This window comes from Chlorocebus sabaeus, chromosome 21, assembly GCF_047675955.1.
Source record: "Chlorocebus sabaeus isolate Y175 chromosome 21, mChlSab1.0.hap1, whole genome shotgun sequence".
Lineage (NCBI taxonomy): Eukaryota > Metazoa > Chordata > Mammalia > Primates > Cercopithecidae > Chlorocebus > Chlorocebus sabaeus.
In genome coordinates, this window is record NC_132924.1 from 103,698,116 (window position 1) to 103,718,229 (window position 20,114).

The following is a 20,114-nucleotide window of genomic DNA, read 5'->3' on the forward strand; positions in this document are numbered from 1 at the left end:
TATTCTTGCCTCCACGGGTGGGGGCAAAGCCTGTATTCTTCACATTCTCCCAGCAGAAGCAGGGGATCCAACTCCCTCACACCCAAGGTCTGACCTAGAACTCATCCCCAGCCTACAACCCATATTTCAGGAAGAGGTCTATGAATAGTTTCTGCTACTGGGTCATTCCTACATCAGAACTGGGGATGGCAGGGATGGGGCAAGGGCTCAGAGGTTCAATCTGACCCCAACCAATCCCCATATGTACTCACTCATTGAGCACCATCTGATTAACAAAAAGAAACCAAAGAAACACCAATAAAATTAGGAAGCCCTTTTCATGGCATTTCACTAACTACTCCTTAAGAACTCTCTGGTTGCTGGAGTGAAAAAGGTAACAACAATACTCAGAACAAGAAAGACCCACCTAAAAACCTTGTATCTGGCTACTCCGATGTATATCCAGAGTATCTCCTTCCCCACCACCTCAAGACCTGGGAGGAGTCAGTTTTACCAATGAAAGACATGTCACATTGAGATTCTCGAGGCCATCCCCAGATAAAAGTCCCCAATGTACAAGAACCCAAATAAGGACACTATTTGGGAGCTTGAGAATCAAAAGTTATTTATCAACGGGTGATTGGAAAAGCCAAGCTTTCTTGAAACCAGTTTCAGAATGGTTAGTGGAAATTCCTGTTAGTTTCTTTGGTCCACTTGCCCAATGGCAGATCTTCAACTGAAAAGGACAAAGAGGAAACAATAGTCTTCAATAGGACCCACAGTGCCCTAGCTATCCAGCCCTAGCTGAAGAGACAAACAGAGCAAAGAGAGGACTCCTTTCACCACCAAAAATCACTCTCACAATGGGGGCCTTCTCCTCCCACAGGTAACTCAACAGTTTTACCTTCCCTGCTTAGCCTTCATTGGGAAATACTGAACCTCTTCAGGGTCATAGGCCATACTCTTTGGGTCCTTTCTAAGGACCCCTCCCTCATTTAGTGTAGGAGCACTTAGTAGAGTCCCAATGCCATGTTTGTATCATTCACTCTCTTGAGGATGCTGGAATGCCCAGGACCAGAAAAAGAAGGGAATTCACACTGAAAATTAACCTAGCATGTCCAAAGAGAAAGTCTCTCCTACGATGCCAAAAAGTTATTCTCACTTTATGTCAACATGGTGTGAAGGGAGGGAAAGTAACCTGTTAAGAAAAGGGCTTTTGGGTCAAACACAATAGGCAAAGGGTTCAATCAACATGTGAAGGTACATAGAAGCAATACAGAAAAGGGAGGGAGGGAGGGACTAAGGTCCCAGAGAGGAGGAAGAGATGGGGTAACCAAGTGTGACGGAAAGAGTCATTTAGCAGGCCAGACACCTAAGTTCTAGTCATGGCTCTTCCCAGCAACCCAGCATATGACTTTGAGCTTATCTAGTCTTCAGTATCCTCATCTGCAAAATAGGGGAAAGCAGTTTGTTTAACCAGGTGCCTGTTAGGGTCCTATGAGATGACAGCATCTTCCCCAAATGTCAGTGACGGACTATTGCAAAATATTCAGGAGGGTGTCAGAGGGGATCTCCCAGGGCAGGAAGTGCCTTTCAGCCTCATCTCCAAAGAAAGGGTCACATATATACACATTCACACATACACAAGCAGAGTGGTCAATGATTTCATCCACAGCAGCAGAGACACATACAGAAAAAACAAATACTGTTGATGTCTGATTCCTTCTTATTGGGAGAGGGGCCCTGAGGATATAACTTGGAGGGACTATATGGTCAGAGGAGAAAGGTCCTCCTATTTGATAATACTTATCACCTCGCTACTCCTTCCTCAAATCCAAGGCAGCCAGCTCCTTGAAAGAAACCAGTCTGTTACCCTTCCCTCTCCCATCTACCAACTCACCTGTTTCAGAAACAAAAATCTGCAGACTCTGAGGGAAATAACCCCCTAGTTAGCCATTAGGAAATGAACAGAATCTACCACTCCTGAGATTACATAAGGTGGGGCAGCTGTGTCCACACGCCTCTATTTCCCTGAAAGTTATCAATGGTTATGAACGGGCTTGTTTTGGGCCCCGCCCAACCTTAAGGTCGCTTGAGTTTTCTGAGTGAAGAGAGAACTAGTCTGGACCACCCTTTTCTTTCTGGTGCCTTTACGGTTGTTTTCAAATTGTTTAACCAATCTCAGCGTGAGAGTGAGCCAGGAAGTTACCATCCTCAAGGAGGAATCGAAATGGGGAGAAGGGCTACGACGCAAGCGCAGGGTTCCAAATCATGCAATAGGACCTGCAAACAGACTCACACCCCAGACATCAAGAAGCATCTCCCAGCCACACATCTACATGGAGCTTATGTGGCCTCTCCTAGCAGAGGTAGCTGGGGCAATTGGGGGAGTGGAGGGCATTAGCCTCCCATCAACCTGGAATCCCTATTTAAAAGATGCTAAAAATAAATTAGTAAACATTGCTGTTTACAGAAATAGAAATCATTTCTGTTTCCAAAGGCCTCTCACCATCCCAGTCCTGGACATCTCCAAGACTGCCACCCCTGACACCCTCTCCAAGGTCCGCCCTGGTGGATGGGTGAGACACCAGAGTCCTTTGAGACTGGGAGCTCCTCAGGCATCTGAGAATTCCAGTTTCACATCCCTGGTTCCTGGGAGGGGAGAATCTTCAGTACTCCGGAGAGTACCGGAGTTCATCCCTTCTTATCAGTTCCCGGGGGCTGTCTTGAGGCAAACCCCACTTTTAGGATGATATACGCGTTGCAAGAATTCCCGCTATTTTCCGGCCCCCAGTACCTCCCCAGAGTCCACATGTCTGCCTGGACCCACCCTCAAAGCAGAGGAACCAGTCTGTGCCTTGGTGTAATGACTCTGGGAAAGGGGGATGGGCAGAGAGAAGGCAGGGACAACCGCCTGGGGGATCATCCTTGAGGGTAAGACTGACAGCAATGACTGTCCTACAGGCAGGTGGTGAAGCTGGGCGCCGGGCCGGGGCCGGAGCCGGAGGCGGAGCTTTCCACCTCGCTGGCGAGTGGCGGGTCGACGCGGGGAGTGCGACGACGCCCCCGGTACTCGATCATATCTGGATGATAGGTTGGGTGGCGGCGAGCGTGTTTGGTCAGGTGGTCGCTCCGGGAGAACTGCTTGGGGCAGAGGGGGCAGGAGAAGCGCTTCTCGCCCGTGTGCGTCCTGTAGTGGCGGGCCAGCTCGTCGGAACGCGTAAACTTCTTGTCGCAGTCGAGCCAGTCGCAGGAGAAAGGACGCTCACCCGTGTGGGTACGCTGGTGAGACTTGAGGTGCGACGACTTGTAATAGGCTTTGCTGCAGCCCGGGAAGGGGCATTGGTGGCGCTTGGCAGCAGGTGTGACAGGCCTCCTCCGGGGCACCTGATCCGCGACGGGGGCGGGGCCGGCCCCTAGGGCCCCTCCAGAGACCCCAGCAGAGGCTGCTGGTGCGCCCGGGGCGGCAGGCGCGCTCGGGACAGCGGGCTCACCGGAGGAGCTCTCGGGAGCGCAGACCGCCGCGGCGCCGGAGGCGGGAGCCAGCTCGGAGCACGGGGTCTGGTCGGAGCACGGGATCGGGTCGGAGAAGCCGGACGAGGCGCGTGGAGCTTCCCCCGAATTCTCCCAGGAGCTCTCGCCAGAGCTGCCGCGCAAGTCCTCCCAAACGCCTGCAGCCAGCAGGTGGGGCGCGGCGCCGCCCGCGCCGGGGCTGGGGGCGGGGACCTGCGGGAGAGGGGGAACCGACGCGGGCCCCGGTGGCCCCGGACCCGGCAGAGCGGACTCCGGCGGCGCCGCACCCACCTCCGAGCCTGCGGCTCCGCCCGCACCCTCGGGGTCCGGCGGGCGGTGGTGAACCACGGCGCCAGCGGACATGGACACCAGGCACTCGGCGGCGAAGTAGTCCAGGCACGCCACGGCGGCCGACATGCTGGGACCGCCCGGCCGCCGGCTAGCGCCGTCCGAACGCGGCCGGCCGCGGGCTAGGGAGTTCCCCGGAGCGTCCGTCCCGCAGCCTCGGAGCGAGAAGCAGGAGGCCGGGTGCGCGCCGCCCGCAGCCCGCTGCCGCCGCCGCCGCCGCAGCAGCCGCTGCCGCCGCCGCCCGCGCGGAGCCCGCCCCGCCTGACGCGCCCCTGACGCACCGGAGCCCGCGGGGGCGGCGGAGGCCCGCCCCGGCCCGCAGGACACCCCCTCGGAACGCGCGGCCCCCCGGCTAAGTCATGTTTAACAGCCTCAGAAATTATCTTGTCTCCGCGTTCTTTCTTCTGCCGGCGAGCCAGGTAATGGTAACGGAGCGAAACTCCCCGGTCGGAACTTCTGGGCTGCCGCGGCCTCGCCCCCCCTCCCCCCGGCTCGCCGTCCGCTGGTCCGTCGCCAGCTGGGTGTCCCGCGGAGTCCCAGAAAGTTTTTTTTTTTTTTTTTTTTTTAAGGAAAAAAATGGCTAATACCTGACATGTCTTTCGGTTCATAATTGCGATTGTTAGCGAAGTGGTCTGGAATTCCATTTCACTCCCCGTTCGCCGCTGTCAGGCTAAATTGCAAATATCCCCAAGTCTGTAGCAAAAAAAGTTTTCTCATTGAGCAGCTCAACTGTGAACCCGGGGGCCGGGAGCAGTTCCCTAAATAGATCCGCTACGTAGCCATTAATTAATAGCATCTCGAACCAGAAACAGTTTTAACCTTGGAAAAGCAAAGAATCCTCTCCCGGTTGAAATTGAAACTTAAAATCCTTTAGGTAACGATTTAACTGTTCAGCCAACGAAAGAAAAATGCATGTTTAAACTGCATTAACCTGTCACTGGCATCCAAACAAATTTAAACGCTGAAATATAAATTATAGTCTAGCGGCGAGATAAACACATTAAAATGGACTCCCACCATTTTAATAATAGAAAGTCACGTTTCCAATTAGGCAGTCTCTTGTAATTTGCTTTTGACAAAAGTTAAAAGTAAGGAAATGCAGCACATGACATAGAATGCTCATATGGTGTTTTGTGATTGTGGAGGTTTGCCTTTTTTATAATCAAATGCATGTACGGTTTCTTTTACGTGTCTTCATTGCTTTCATTTTTTCCCTCGTTTTTCTTTTTAAAAATGTAAAACCACATAGAAAAACAAACAGGATAATTTCTAAAAATAGTCGTATCTTAGTTTTTGATGTATACAAGCTTTTATGAGTGAATTATGTGCATTTTATTTGTAGTTCTTAAGTACTTTTTCTTTTGAAAATTAATACGTATGCAGCAAGAATAACATACTTTCATGTATTTACTGCCTAGGATAATCAAATGTGAAATTTTTGTTATAGTTGTTTCGTGTTTTTATTTATATTAAACATTACAGATAGAGTTGAATGCCACTTTATTTCCCTCCCCAGTCCCATTCACCTTTCTCCCTCTTCACTTTTCTACGTAATTAGTATTATAAAGTGGCTACTTAATCTGCATTTGTTTTGATACCCTTATTACCTAATTATATATGTAAATATATGTATATACCATGTTTATTTATTAAAATTTTTAAGTAAATGGTTCACTAGTATACATATCATTTTGTAACTTTTCTCCCTCAATGTGATTGTGACAACTATCCAGGTTGACACCTATAGAATCTACTTTATTCATTTCAGCAGTTTTTAAATAATATTGTCAGTGTTACTATTTTTAAGGCGATTCCATTGCAAAACAGTTAATTTTTCTGAAGTTCCTCTAGACGATTAACTGTTCATTTATCTACGCATTAAAATCTATCAGAGATAGAGTGATTTACTAGCTGTTTTGGTTTTATTATTTAGAAAAAATGTGAAGATGTTTAAAATGCAGAGAGAACATTACAAGCTCCCATATACCTGTCTCATATAATTAATATGTTAACATTTTGTCATGTCGCCCTCAGATCTATTAAGTATTCAACATTTCCGATAAAATTGAAGTTCCCCTTGTACTGCCCCCAATACCATTCTCCACCCTTTTCCCCAAAGGCAAACACTGACATGAATTTGGTATGTAACTTTCCAATCTGGGTTTTACACTTTAACTGAATGTGAACCTATAAAATGCAGAATATTGGTTTAAATGATTTTTTTAAATGTACAAACATGGTATTAGACTGTACATATTATTCTTGGACTTGTTTTTTTCCTTCATGGTGTGTTTTTATTTTTTCTCTTCGTGTTGATAAATATATCCAGTTCATTCATTTTAATTGCTATATTGTAGATCCATGCATACAAATGTGTCCTGTTTATTCATTCCCCTATTGATGAATATTAAACTGCTGTCAATATTTTGGTACTACTTGTACATGTTTCCTTTGCACATATGTGAGAATTTCTCTATGTATCTACCTAGATGGAGAATTGCCGGGCTCCACACACATTTTCAGTTTTGTGAGAGACTGCCAAATGGTTCAATTTGCACAACCATCAGCAGTGTATGACAGTTCATGTTTCCCTCACATGATCTTCAACAGTTTCTAGATTCAGACTTTTATTATTCCTGCCAATTTGATTATTTTAAAAAACAGTATCTTGTTGTTTCATTTGAATTTCCCTCACTGCTAGTGAAATTAAGCATTTTTTTTCCCATATGTGTATTGGTTATTGAGGTTTCCAAGTCTGAGATTTGTTTTTTCACAGTCCTCGTTCATTTTTTTCATTGGATCATGTATGTTTTATCTTTTTTCCTCCTGATTTGTAGGAATTCATGTGTATAAACATTAAATATATTGTCTCAGTCTGTGGCTTGTCTTTTAATTGCTTTTGATGTCTTTTGTACTATAGAAAATTTAAAATGTACTCATATTCATTGATCTCTTTCTTTATAGTGTCATTTGTGGATTATTAAAGAAACCTCTCCATACCTGATGCATAAAGGTAGCCTCTTATGTCTTCCTTAATGTTTTAAAGTTTTGCTTTCTACACATGAGATTGATCTCTCTGGGACTTATTTTTTTTTAATGGTGTAAAGTAGGAATTTAATAATTTTACTCCTCCCTTTTCCCCCAACCCCCATATGGAAGGCGTGTGGTAACCTGATTTACTGAACAGTCCTTTGTGTCCTTATTAGTGTGTAATGCCACCATGATTGTAAATTAAATTTCTATGTGTTCATGGATATGTTTCTAGTTTGTCCTATTCTACTGATCAAACCAAATTTGACCCAATACTATGGTCTTAATTACTATGGCTCTGTAAATCTTGATGTGTAGAAGGGCATATCCTCTCTTTGTTCATTTAAAAAATTGTTAGGTAATGTACATATCATTTTGCAACTTGCTTTTCTCCCTCAATGTGATTTTGAGAGCCACTCATGTTGATAACTGTAGAATCTGCTTTATTAATTTCATGAATGTATAGACTATTTTTGGACTTCTTTTATACTAACTTTAGCGTTAGTTTGTCAAGTTGCATTGAAAAACTCTTTTGGTATTTTGCTTAGTTATATTTATAGGTTAAAATTGGGGCGCTATGACAACTTTAAAAATTGAACCACCTAGTACATTAATATTATTCTGATTTTTAAATGTCAATAACATTTTATAATTTGCTTATAAAACTCTTATACCTCTTTGTTAGACTTATTCCTATTGTACCTTACAGCTTTTGCTGATATTATAAGTGAGATTTCTTTTCTATTAAATGTTTAAATTGGTCATTGCTGCTACTGTCGTTGGTAGAGATCCTGTAGATTTTGGAATAACCTTAAGTGTTAGATAATGTTGGCAAACATGCTGAACTTATTAGTTAGTTTATTTGTAGATTCTCTTGTGTTTTCATGTAGATTATAATATTATCTATAAATAACACCCCTAATACATTTTTCCCTTTCTTCTCTCCTTGGATGGGCTGGCACCTTCAGTATAACATGAAATAGTAAGGGTGAGTACAAGCATTGTTTTCCTATTTTTATCTCATTGAAAATGTTTCTCATGTGTCATAATTATGATATTTGTTGTAAGTCTTTGGTGGAAACCCTTTATCAGTTTCCTTCTATCCCATTTATGCTTAAAGTAGGAATATTGTTAAACCATGAAATGAATATTGAAATGTTGTTAAATGCTTTTTCTAAAAATACCGAGATGATTACAGGTTTTATCTTTGCTATGTTAATGTGACAGGTCATATTGATAGATATTTCTGATGTGAACCTCCCCTTGCTTTCCTGAGTTAAACCCTGCTTTGCCTTAATGTACTGTTATTTATTAATATAGTGCTTCATGTATTTTATTTTAGCATCTCTGTTCATAAGTGACATTGGTTTAAAACTTTCCTTTCTTGCACTTTGTGCAAGAAGGAAAATGCATTTGGAAATTTCTTTCTTTTTTCTATATTCTGTGACAGTTTGGATGAGATAGGTATGATTTGTTCCTTATCTATTTGGTAAATCTCCTCTGTGAAACTATCATATTTTGAAAATTCAATTTAATTTCTCTAATGTTTGTTGGTTTCTTTCAGTTTTCTATTTTTTCAATCAATTTTGATGATTCACATCTTTTTCCTAAAAAATTACATACTACATTTAAACCTTTAAAATGTTGGTATATGGTTCATGGTATTCTCTTTAAAAATTCTTTATGGTGTCTGTAGTTATATCCTATTTTTCATTATTGATGTCATATATTTGTGAATTCTCTATTTTTTCTTTTTTGTCTTAACAAAGATTTGTCTGTATATTTAGACAAACTTATAGAAGTTTATGTGTAGTCATTACAAATAAGAAGATCATATATCTTCTTGTTGATCATATATCTGTTTCTTTTAAAATGTATATATTTGTTTAATATCTATATTTATTTTTATTAATCCCTCACTTACATTTTCATTGAGTTTAGTGTGTTATCCCTTAGCACCTTAAGTGCTTTTCAAGTTAAATACCTATCAATTAATTTCCAGTATTTCTTATTTTGTAATATATAATTAAGGGCTATAAATTTCCCTTAAAGAGAAATTTCGGTTGCTTTATCTGTATCCCGCAAGTTTTTAAAGTAGTGCTTTTATTGCCATTCAGTGCTAAATACTTTATAATTCCACTGTGATTTCTGAAATATGAAATTTTTGGAAGGGTGCTGTCCCCGGATTTCCCTGGCATTGTATCACTTGAACTATTCTGTAACCAGCGGTCATTGTGTAACCTCTCAGGAATTGGATCTAGAAGTATAATTGGAAAAGTAGAATAAGGGTAATTTTTTAATGCAGCATATACTGTGGCTTTGAAGTAAATGTTACCAAAATGTTATCTCTCCCAAGCCCATTCGGAAGCTTCCAGGAACCACATCAAAGAGATGTTCCTGAAGGCCTTGAACAGCTGACTGGTCTATTCCCTTGGTCACAGGTAGTTCAGGGCATGTACATAGTAGGGGTTACATAAATATTGTAGAAGAGATGAGTAGGAATATACAAACTGACAGATTACTATTACCATTCATTTATGATTATTCATCCCAGACATTCAACATTCCTAGAAATACTGCACACCTCTTTGCATCTGTTGCCAGTCTCCTTCCTGCCTTTTGGCAAAAGCTAGTCTGTTCTAGTTCTAGCTCCATTGTCTCTTGCTTTCTCATGATTCACAATCCATAACATACTTTTTCTCTCTCCAATATCATCTGTGTTTTCTTCTGTACAGAATAATTTGAATCAACATTCAATAATGGATTAATACCTTCAGTTAAAAAATATCCCTCTATCTCTCTCGACTCTCTTTTCTCTTCTAGCTACTGCTGCATAGCTAGGTTGCCCATGAAAGCCAAATTTCTAAAGTGCTGAATATGTTCTGTCACCACTTCCTTACCCCCGTGGATTATTAAGTTTGCTTCAATATCGAGCCCTCACTTTGCTACAGAAATTCTTGTCAGGGTCAACATTGATGCACCACACAATGTAAATGTCCTTAACACTACTGAACTGTACATTTAAAAATGGGTAAAGTGAGAAATTTTTTATTATACATACTTTACTATAATTTTCAAAGCTTTCTTTTCTCAAAAGGAGAAAAAAATTAACATTGACCCCTTTGTTGCTAAATTCAATCCTCAAATAACTAGAACTCTCAGAGCAGTTGAGCAATCCTTGAAACATTCTCATCTTTTGGCTTCTGTGATACTACATTCTTTTGGGCTTTCTTCATCTTTCTAACTGTTCCTTAACAGTTTAAGTCTTAATTACTCATTCTACCTCTTTACCTAATCTCTAAAATTTAAACTTCTCCAGAACTCTATCCTAGGTTTTCTTCTCTCAATTCTACCCACTCTCTCTAGGTAATTTTAAACATTTTCCATGACTTAAGTACACCTGTATCCCAAGAACTTATAAATTTTATAATCTTTAGCCCAGATCTCTTTTCCAGAGATGTCAGGGAGTCTTAACTACTTGACAGCTCCCTAGCCTTCCTGGAATGTCTCATTGATATTTCAAACAGTAGATTAAAAAGTCAAATTCTACCCCTAATCTACTCTTACTGTATTCTTCCCTGTCTCAGTACACAGCACTTTCATCTATTCCTGCTCCTTAAACCAGGAAACTGGGGTCATTCTTGACACTTCCCTCTCCATCAGCCCCCACATTTAATTAACCTTCAAGTTTGGTTATTCTGCTTTGAAAATGTGTCTTGACCATCTGTTTTCTCATTTTTTCCTGCCAGTACCCTAATCCAAATCAACGTCAGCTTTTGGTCAAACTATCTTAATACTGGGTTCCCTTAACTAGTTCCACTACCTCACTCTTGCTCCATTCCAGCGTCTTCCCCATATAGTTGCTGCATGATGAAGTTATCAGAACCTTCCTATCACAGTTAAGACAAATTCAAAATGATGGGCAATGATCTGGCTCCTATATACCTTTCTATACGACCTCCTACTCAGTCACTGTATTCCAGCTTACATTGGCCTTTGAAAACACTAGTTCCTCGAACGCTCACACTGTAAAATCTTTGCATATGCTGCTCCTTAAACCTAAACTGCTCTTGCCTTCACTTTTTGCCTTAATAATTCCTATGCGTCATTCATCCATTTTCACTTCCTCTGAGAATCCTAACACCCATAATCTAAACTGTGTCCCTTCTTTTACACAGGCATTCATTGATTTAACAAATGTTTATTGGATGCCTGTTCTTCACCTAGCATCGTTTTAGGCACTGGTGATAGAGCAGTGAACAAAGCAGTTTCTGCCCTCATGGAGCTTACATCCTGGTGAGAGAGCCTGATAACAAGCAAGTAAGTAAATTCATAGTATTTCAGATATTCAGTGACAGATGCTGTGGAGAACAATAAAACAGGGGCAGTGAGATAGCAAGTTCTGAAAGGGGGTATTTTATGTGCGGGGGTTAGGCAAGACCGTTCTGATGTAGTGAACCGAAGGGAGTAGTCTTAGAGAAATCTAAGAGAAAAATAGGAAGTGCGAAAGTTTTGAAGCATGAAGTATGTGGGGTGCTGGGTAGCTTAGAGGCTTGTACTAGTTTTCTACAGCTGCTGTAACAAATTACTTAGTGGCCTAAAACACAAAAATTCTGTTTCTCACAGTTCTTTAGTTCAGAAGTCCAAAATCAGTCTCACTGGCTAAAATCAAGAGGTCAACAGGACTATATTCTTTGCAGATCCTGGGTGAGAATTCGTTTCCTTGCCCTTTTCTGGCTTCTAGAAGTAGCTGTCTCTTGGACCCCTTCCTTCCTCTGTAAAGGCAGCAATGATGGGTGGAATCATTCTCTGATTTGCGTAAATCTGATCTACTCTTCTCCCTCTTATTTCTGCTAGTAAGAACCCTTCTGATTGCATTGGTCCCACTTGAATCCAATATAATCTCCCCATCTCAAGATCAGCTAATTAGTAGCTTTTATTCCATCTGAGTTCTGGGTATTAGGATCTGGACATCTGTGGGGAACTATTATTCTGTCTGGCACAGGGAAGGGAAGCATGAGTTCAGGGACTGGGCTGAGTGGGAGGCAGGTCATGTAGGGCCTTGTAAACAATGTGGAGAGGAACATGGGAAGTCTTAAGGAGGACTGATTCACCTTGGTTGCTGTGTGGCTAGTAGACTCAATGGCAAACAAGAGTGGAAGCAGGAGACCAGTTAATATGCCACTGCAGAAATCCAGGACAAAGATGATGGTGGTTTAGACCAGTGAAGGTGGTGAGGTGTGGTCAGATCCGGGATGTTGTTTGGAGCTAGAGTGAGAGATATCTGCTAAGGTGTTGGATGTAGGATATAAGAGAACGTGAGGATTCATGAATGACTGCAAGGATTTCAGCCCAGTAACTGGAAGAATATGCTTTCTATTTTGAGATGGGGATGGCTTTAGATGAAGCAGGATATAGGAGGTGGAAATTGGGAGTTTGCTTTTGGAGACTTGGAGATAGGGAAGCTGAGTTGGCTCTTGGATCTGAGTCAGATGCTTTTTTTTTTTTTTTTTTTGAGACAGAGTCTCACCACGTTGCCCAGACTAGGCTCAAATGATCCTCCTGCCTCAGCCTCCTGAGTAGCCAGGATAGTCTGATATTTTTATAGTTCAGTGAAGTCCAGCTATATCCCTGACTGGGCAACAGGATAAAAGGGATTTTTTAAAGCTACGTATTTTTATATGTATGTTTCTGGAGAACAGGAATTCTAACTCTCAGTAGAGTTTTTCAAAATGCCATATATAATCATTTATTTAATAGTTTTTTAGTATAATGATCATAAGATGTTATCTAAATATAATTAAAACTGCTTGTTTTGTGTCAAACTATAAAAACAAAGATTTATATTCTAGGAAATCTAATCATTTAATATCTAATTTTTTAAAGTTTAATTTCCATTCTTGATAAAACCTCTATGTTCTTAGCTGTCAGGTTTCTTCTAGATCCGCTGAACTTCTTTCCTGTGACATTCACACTCATGTTAATTTCAAGTCTAAATGAACTATATGTGACCTTATGAAAAACAGATGAGCTTTTCTTTGATGAATTTCAAACACTTTTTCAGTGCCTGTAGTGTTGTGCGCACATAGACAGTAAAGGCACATAGCAAATAATTGGAAAATATTTTTATGCAATGAGACTGAGAGCAAAGGCCCAACTGAGATGTTTATATGAGACAGAAAAAAAAGTGGATGATGTTAAGATTCTGCAGTATAACAGCTCAGTAGTTCAGCAGTATGTGTGGTGACTTTGGAGTCTAACAGCCAGATTCAAATCTCAGCATGGGACATAGGACCCTCTACTTTCTCATGAAGGGAATAGAAATTGGTGCAACAGTTTGATGATAACCTGTCAAGATGATGATGTTCATACATACCCTGTGACTTAGAACTTTTATACCTTAGTTATATGCTGTAGAGAAATTCTTGTATTTGGCCCTAGGAGACTTCTACAAATATGTTCAATGCACCATTTGCTGCAAATTTTTGAAGCAACTTATTTCATTAAAATGCAAGACAATGCTGCAAATTTTTGAAGCAACTTATTCATTAAAATGCAAGACAATACTACACAGTAGTAAAAATAAGCAGTGAGGCAACATATCAAAGGCCTATCTCTTAAAAAAAAAAAAAATAAATATCATAGCCAGGTGTGGCAGCCTGAGCCTATAGTTCCAGTTACTTGGGAGACTTGAGCCCAAGAGTTTGAGGTTATAGTGGGCTATGATGGTGCCACTGCACTCCAGCCTGGCAACAGGGGGGCAAGACCTCATCTCTAAATAAATAGGTAGATAGATATATTGATTAGGTTAGATTAGGTAGATAGATAGACTAAAACTAATTAGATCATGGATAATGCTTTGCTTAGTAAATAGAATGAAAAAAATCTAAGATTTTAGAAGACTGTCAAATATGATATCTTTTACACAACATAAATACCTGATCATAATTACTGTATCAACACGTTATAGTTGTTAATAGTACAGACTCTGCAGCCAGACTGCCACGTTCTGCTTCTATCACTCACCAATTACATGACCTTGATTGAGTTACTTTCCTTCATTCATAAAAGGGAATGAGAATAGTACTGACTTTATTTGTGTGGTACTAATTAGTTAATGCATGTAATATGATTAGACCACACATAGGCATGTAGTAAGTGCTGTATTCATTATTATGTATTGTTATCCATAGATTATTCATATATGTCCATAATATACCCATATATTAAAAGTATAATACATTAGCAGGTGTGATAAATACCAAATTTAGAGTAGTAAGTTTCCTCTCTGGTAGGGGAGGAAAGGGAATGGAGTTTCAATGGATTCTTTCATTATTTATTTATTTTTTAAAAAAATCTGAAGAAAATTAGGTGAATGAGATTTGTCAGTATGGGCATGGGTACAGTGCTGTTTGCCATATTATTCTCTGTACTTTTCTGTGTGTGTGAAATGTTTTGTTTTTTTAAATCACAGAATAGAGCCGGAATATGAGATACATAAAACATATCTGCCAAATAAGTGAGTGGACTGGGGATGCAGCCCTTGAAACATCTGGCTGGACTCCCCCTTTATTTTGCTGTCCAGAATTAAGGAGAGCAGGGGGCATCTTGGCCATTGGGAGGGACACTCCTCTCCAGCCGTGTGGATGCAGTGGAGCCAGGCTTTCAAGGTTCTGAGGGAAAATTATTTTGAACTTAGAATTCTGTACCTAGGTGAACCCATCGTTCAGTGTGAGAGCAAAATGAAAACACTTTCAGGTTCAGGAAATATACCACTCAAGCACCGTCTCCGGAACAATAACTAAACATCGTATTCTGGAAAGATAAAAAATGAATCAAAGAGGAAGGCACAAGGGACAGGGAACCCAGTGACAAAACACAGCATGATTTAAAATAATTATTGACTGGGGGGAGAGGGGAGAAAGAGGGGAGGGAGGGAAAGAGAGAAATAACAACCATCTGACATTCTGGAATGAAAATCCCTAATGGTCTTTACATGGGGGGTAGCAAGAGGGCAAAGGAAAAAGTAGAGGTGTGAAAAGGTTCCTGACTTGTTCAGAGAGAAGCTAGTCATGTTGAGTAATTGAAGACGTTGATTTTATCAAATAATTTTAAATATGTGCTACAAAATGAAAGAGTAACCACTGGAGAAATTGAAATAGGATGTCTGATTTCCTAACCATTAAAAGAAAACATTAAATAAGGAAAATGTCATCAATTCAAGAAAAGGAAGAGGAGAAAAGGAGAAGCAGTAACAAAGTACGGTAAATAGAAAACACAGAATAAGACGCAGGAGTTAGTCCAAAGTGTCAATAATCACAAAGTGAATTAACTAAGCAAATGAAAAGATAGAGCCCCTCAGACTGGAGTTTTAAAAAATGACAAGGGAGTGTAGAAAATTCAAAACCCTAAATAGCTATATGCTGTTTACCTAAAACATCTAAAACAAATGACCCAGGAATTTGAAATTGAACAACAAAAGCAGATATATTATGAAAATGTCAACAAAGCCAACCAAATTAACGTTTCAAGTAAGAAAAAAATAAGGATAAAGAAGATTCTAATAACATTATCAGAAGCTTTATATACTCAGTTTAAATGTATGTGGAATATTTACAGAGAAAATTTCAATAGATTCTATAAAGTAGAAATTATACAACCTACACAGTGACCACATGCACAAAATTATTATTTAACAAGAAGACAGTAAAAAACAACAAACAGAAAAAAGCACTATCCTCTTGAAAATAAGAAGGCACACTTCTAATTAACTTGGATTACAAAAGAATTAAAATTGAAATTACAAACTACTTAGAAATGAACAAATGAGCAAACTACATTCCAAGATTTGTGAGTACTGCCAAAGTGGTACAAATGGAAAGATTTGCAGCCTTGAGTGCTTGTAGAAAACAGAAATTGTGAAAATAAACAAACAAAGCTTTTGACTCAAGAATTAGATGAAGAACAGGAAAAATAAGCCCAAAGAAATAAAAGTAGAAATAAATTGGCCCGGTATGGTGGCTCATGCCTGTAATCCCAGCACTTGGGAGGCTGAGGGAGGCGGATCACTTGAGGTCAGGAGTTTGAGACCAGCCTGACCAACATAGTGGAACCCTGTCTCTACTAAAAATACAAAAAGTAGCCAGGTGTGGTGGCAGGCGCCTGTAGTCCCAGCTAGGGAGGCTGAGGCAGGATAATCGCTTAAACCCAGGAGGCAGAGATTGCAGTGAGCCCAGACCATGTCATTGCACTCCAGCCTGGGCGACAAGTGTGAAATTCCATCTCAAAAAACCCAAATAAAAATAGTAGAAATAAATGAAACAAAAAACCCCAAATGGGCTTCATTAATAAAACCAATTACTGTTTATTTGGCAAGACTAATAAAATAGATGAATGCTTGGTGAATCAGATTAAGAAAAAAAGAAGATATACTTAATATAAGGATCAGGAAATGTGGAAAAAGCCAAATATTACTATGTACAACTTTAAAATTAAGATAAAATGTTTGATCCATAAATGCACAAATTACCAAAGTTGGTTCAGTAAGGAGTAGAACTCCATGGACCATTACCTTAAAATAAATGGAAAAATAATCAAAGGTATACTTACAAAACAAAACAAAACAAAACAAAAAAACCCACCAGATCCAAGTAGTTTTGCCAACTGGAGCTACCAAAACTAAAAACAGGTATTTCCTGTGTTATGGTCATAGCCCATAAAACAGATTGAACATTTTTCAATTCAAAAGAGGTTTTTTTTTTTTTTTATAACCCTAGTTCTGAAATCAGATAAAGATAGGATCCAAAAAAAAAAAAAAAGGGGCTCATCTCACGAACATAGTACAAAATCTCGAAGTGTATTTTAAAAATAGTGCATCATGCCCAAGTTGAGTTTTTCCCAGGAGAAGAATGGTATTGGATGGTGAAAGTGTATTAATAGACTTCATTGTATTCTCTGAAGAGAAAATATATAATAGGCAGCCAAAAAAGCAGTTGATAAGGTGTAGCACACATTCCTGGTTTTAAAAAATGATCTTAGTAAAGAAGTCTTGGAAAAAAGCATCTTGTATTTGAAAAGGGGTTTCCAGTGGAAATCTACAACAAACATAATGCTTAACCATGAAATACTTGAAACATTCCCATTAAAATTAGAAACAATACAAGGGTAGCCTTTACTACTACCACTTAGCATTGAAGTAGACATCCCATTCAGTACAACAATGGGGAAAAAGGCAAGAAAGAAGATGAATACATGTCGGAAAGTAATATACAAAACTGTAACTTTTTGCAGATGCACATTTCCATGTACCTAGAAAAATCCAAGGAAAATGTCAGAAAAACTTGAGAGCTAGTAAGATTTTGGTAGGGTTACTGTATAAAGATCTTGGTGAAAAAAAGTATACAGCTAAAGTAAAGTTCTCATAAAGATGTGACTACATGAAGAAACATACTGTTTCTTAATAGAAAAACTCAATGCTATAAAATACAATTATTACAAAACATTTATAAATTTAAGACTGTTTCATTCAACATAGCAGCAGGTTTCTGTATGAAATTTGGCAAAATAATTCATCCGGATGAGAAAAAATAGGAGGAATGACATTTTTCTAGCAGGTATTAAAACATATCATGGCCGGGCGCGGTGGCTCAAACCTGTAATCCCAGCACTTTGGGAGGCCGAGACGGGCAGATCACGAGGTCTGGAGATCGAGACCATCCTGGCTAACACGGTGAAACGCCGTCTCTTCTAAAAAATACAAAAAAACTAGCCGGGCGAGGTGGCGGGCGCCTGTGGTCCCAGCTACTCGGGAGGCTGAGGCAGGAGAACGGCGTGAACCTGGGAGGCGGAGCTTGCAGTGAGCTGAGGTGACGCCACTGCACTGCAGCGTGGGCGACAGAGCGAGACTGTCTCAAAAAAAAAAAAAAAAAAAAAAATTATAAAGCTTTAGTAATTGATTCAGTGTGGTATTGTCATGGAAATAGACCAGTAAATTGACAGAAGAAAGAGATGGTTTAGAAGCAGCCATTTATACGTGAGAGTTCAGTATACGATAAAAGTGACATTTCAAACGAGTGGGGGAATGATAGATAGTTTATTAAAGAGTGTTCAACAGTTAATCATTTGGGGGAAAATAAAAATCACTCCCATGGCCAGGCGTGGTGGCTGACACCTGTAATCCCAGCATTTTGGTAGACCGAGATGGGCAGATCATGAGGTCAGGAGATGGAGACCATCCTGGCCAACATGATGAAACCCCACCTCTATTAAAAATACAAAAATTAGGCCGAGCGCGGTGGCTCACGCCTGTAATCCCATCTCTTTGGGAGGCCGAGGCAGGTGGATCAGGAGAGCGAGACCACGGTGAAAACCCGTCTCTACTAAAAATACAAAAATAATTAGCCAGGCATGGTGGTGGGCGCCTGTAGTCCCAGCTACTGAGGAGGCTGAAGCAGGAGAATGGCGTGAACCCGGGAGGCGGAGCTTGCAGTGAGCCGAGTTTGTGCCACAGCACTCCAGCCTGGGCGACAGAGCAAGACTCCGTCTCAAAACAAAAATAATAATAATAAAAAATTCACTCCCACATATAAAAAATAAACTCTAGGTGAATTAGGGAGCTAAGCATAAAAATCAAATTTAAAGCACTGTAATAATCTCAATAGATGTAGAATAAGTATTTGACAAAATTAAAGATTCCTTCATAATTAAAAAACTCTTAGAAAATTAGGAGTAGAAAGGAATGTCCTTAATTTTATAGAAGATATCTACAAAAAAACCTACATTGTACTTAACAGTGAAAAATGGAATGATTTTCACCTAAGAATGGAAATAAGCCAAGGATGTTCACTCTATCACTTCAATTCTCAGACACTATTGTCTATTAAGAAAATCCCAAGGCATCTATCCAAAAGTTCATAGAACTAAGAAGTCATTTTAGTAAGTTTTCAAAATACAAGGTCTGTATACTAACAATACATAAAAATCAAAATTTAAAAACAGCATTATTTACAACACACACCAGTTCCATTTAGCACCAGAAAGAGAAATGTTTAATATATAGTTAACAAAATATTCGTTATCTGTGTACTTAAAACTACAAAAGACCAGTGAAAGACAGCATATACCTAAATAAATGGCACATCTTCCATGGATTGGAAGACTCAATACTGTGTAGATGTCAGTTCTCCCTAAATTGATATATAGATTTAAATGGCCCTAATCAAAATCCAAGTAGGAGTGTGACTTTTGTAGATATTATATTTAAAATTGATATGGAAAGACAAACTAAAATAATCAAAACAGTTTTGGAAAACAACTTTTGAAAATAGGATGTTAGGAAATGCATACTATTTGATTTTAAGAGCTAGTACAAAAGTACAGTGATTAGAACAGTGTGGTACTGGGGGAAAATGGACACAAATATTAATGGAGCAGAGGGGAGATTTCAGAAATAGATCAAACTGAGCAACTGATTTTTGACAAAGGTGCAAACACAGTTCAACAGAGAAAGAATAGACTTTTCAGCAGATTGTTCTTGAACAATTGGACATTCATTCTTTTTTTTTTTTTTTCTTTTTTTTTTGAGATGGAGTCTCACTCTGTCACCCAGGCTGGAGTGCAGTGGCGCGATCTTGGCTCACGGCAAGCTCGGCCTCCTGGGTTCACGCCATTCTCCTGCCTCAGCCTCCCGAGTAGAATTTCACTTCATACCTTACACCTCCTACAAAATTATAATCAAAATGTATTATAGACCTAAATATAAAAGTCCAAAACTATAAAACTTTCACGGAAAAAAAGAAAATAGATTTGTGTTCTAGGGTTAGGCCGAGATTTCTTAATTTTGATATCAAAAGCATAAGCTATAACAGAAAAAAAGAAATTGGACTTCATCAAAATTAAAAGTTTCTCTGCAAGACACCTAAGAGAATTAGAAGACAAGCAACAGACTGGAAGAAATATTTGCAAATTACATATCTGAAAAAGAATTTTGTTTTGAAAAATATAAAGAGCTTTCAAAGTTCAATATTAAACAATAAATAACTCAATTTTTAAAATGGACAAAAGATTTGAACACTTTACTCAAAAAGATGTGGAGTTGGCAAATAAGTATACAAAAAGATGCTCACTATTAGATGTTAGGGAAATGCAAATTGAAACCACAATGAGGTACCGCAATACACCTTTTAGAATTTTTTTTTTTTTTTTTTTGAGACAGTCTCGCTCTGTTGCCCAGGCTAGAGTGCAGT

The 20,114-nt window shown here is 39.7% G+C and overlaps 1 protein-coding gene and 1 long non-coding RNA gene across 4 annotated transcripts in view; one reads left to right on the plus strand and one right to left on the minus strand.

Moving 5' to 3' along the window:
- Positions 1–315: 315 nt before the first annotated feature.
- KLF14 (KLF transcription factor 14) lies at positions 316–4,084 on the minus strand. Its single transcript, XM_007982949.3, has one exon. The coding sequence runs from the start codon at positions 3,907–3,909 to the stop codon at positions 2,938–2,940; it is 972 nt and encodes a 323-aa protein (XP_007981140.2). The 5' UTR covers positions 3,910–4,084; the 3' UTR covers positions 316–2,937.
- A 22-nt stretch (positions 4,085–4,106) lies between these two features.
- LOC119626148 (uncharacterized) overlaps positions 4,107–20,114 on the plus strand; it is a 173,686-nt gene continuing 157,678 nt past the window's right edge. For 2 of the 3 annotated variants that reach the window (XR_005242316.2, XR_012090420.1), the window contains exons 1-3: positions 4,107–4,259; positions 6,805–6,853; positions 7,839–7,858. This is a non-coding gene — a long non-coding RNA (uncharacterized lncRNA). The remainder of the gene's footprint in view (positions 4,260–6,804; positions 6,854–7,838; positions 7,859–20,114) is intronic. The other variant, XR_012090419.1, reaches the window with a different exon arrangement.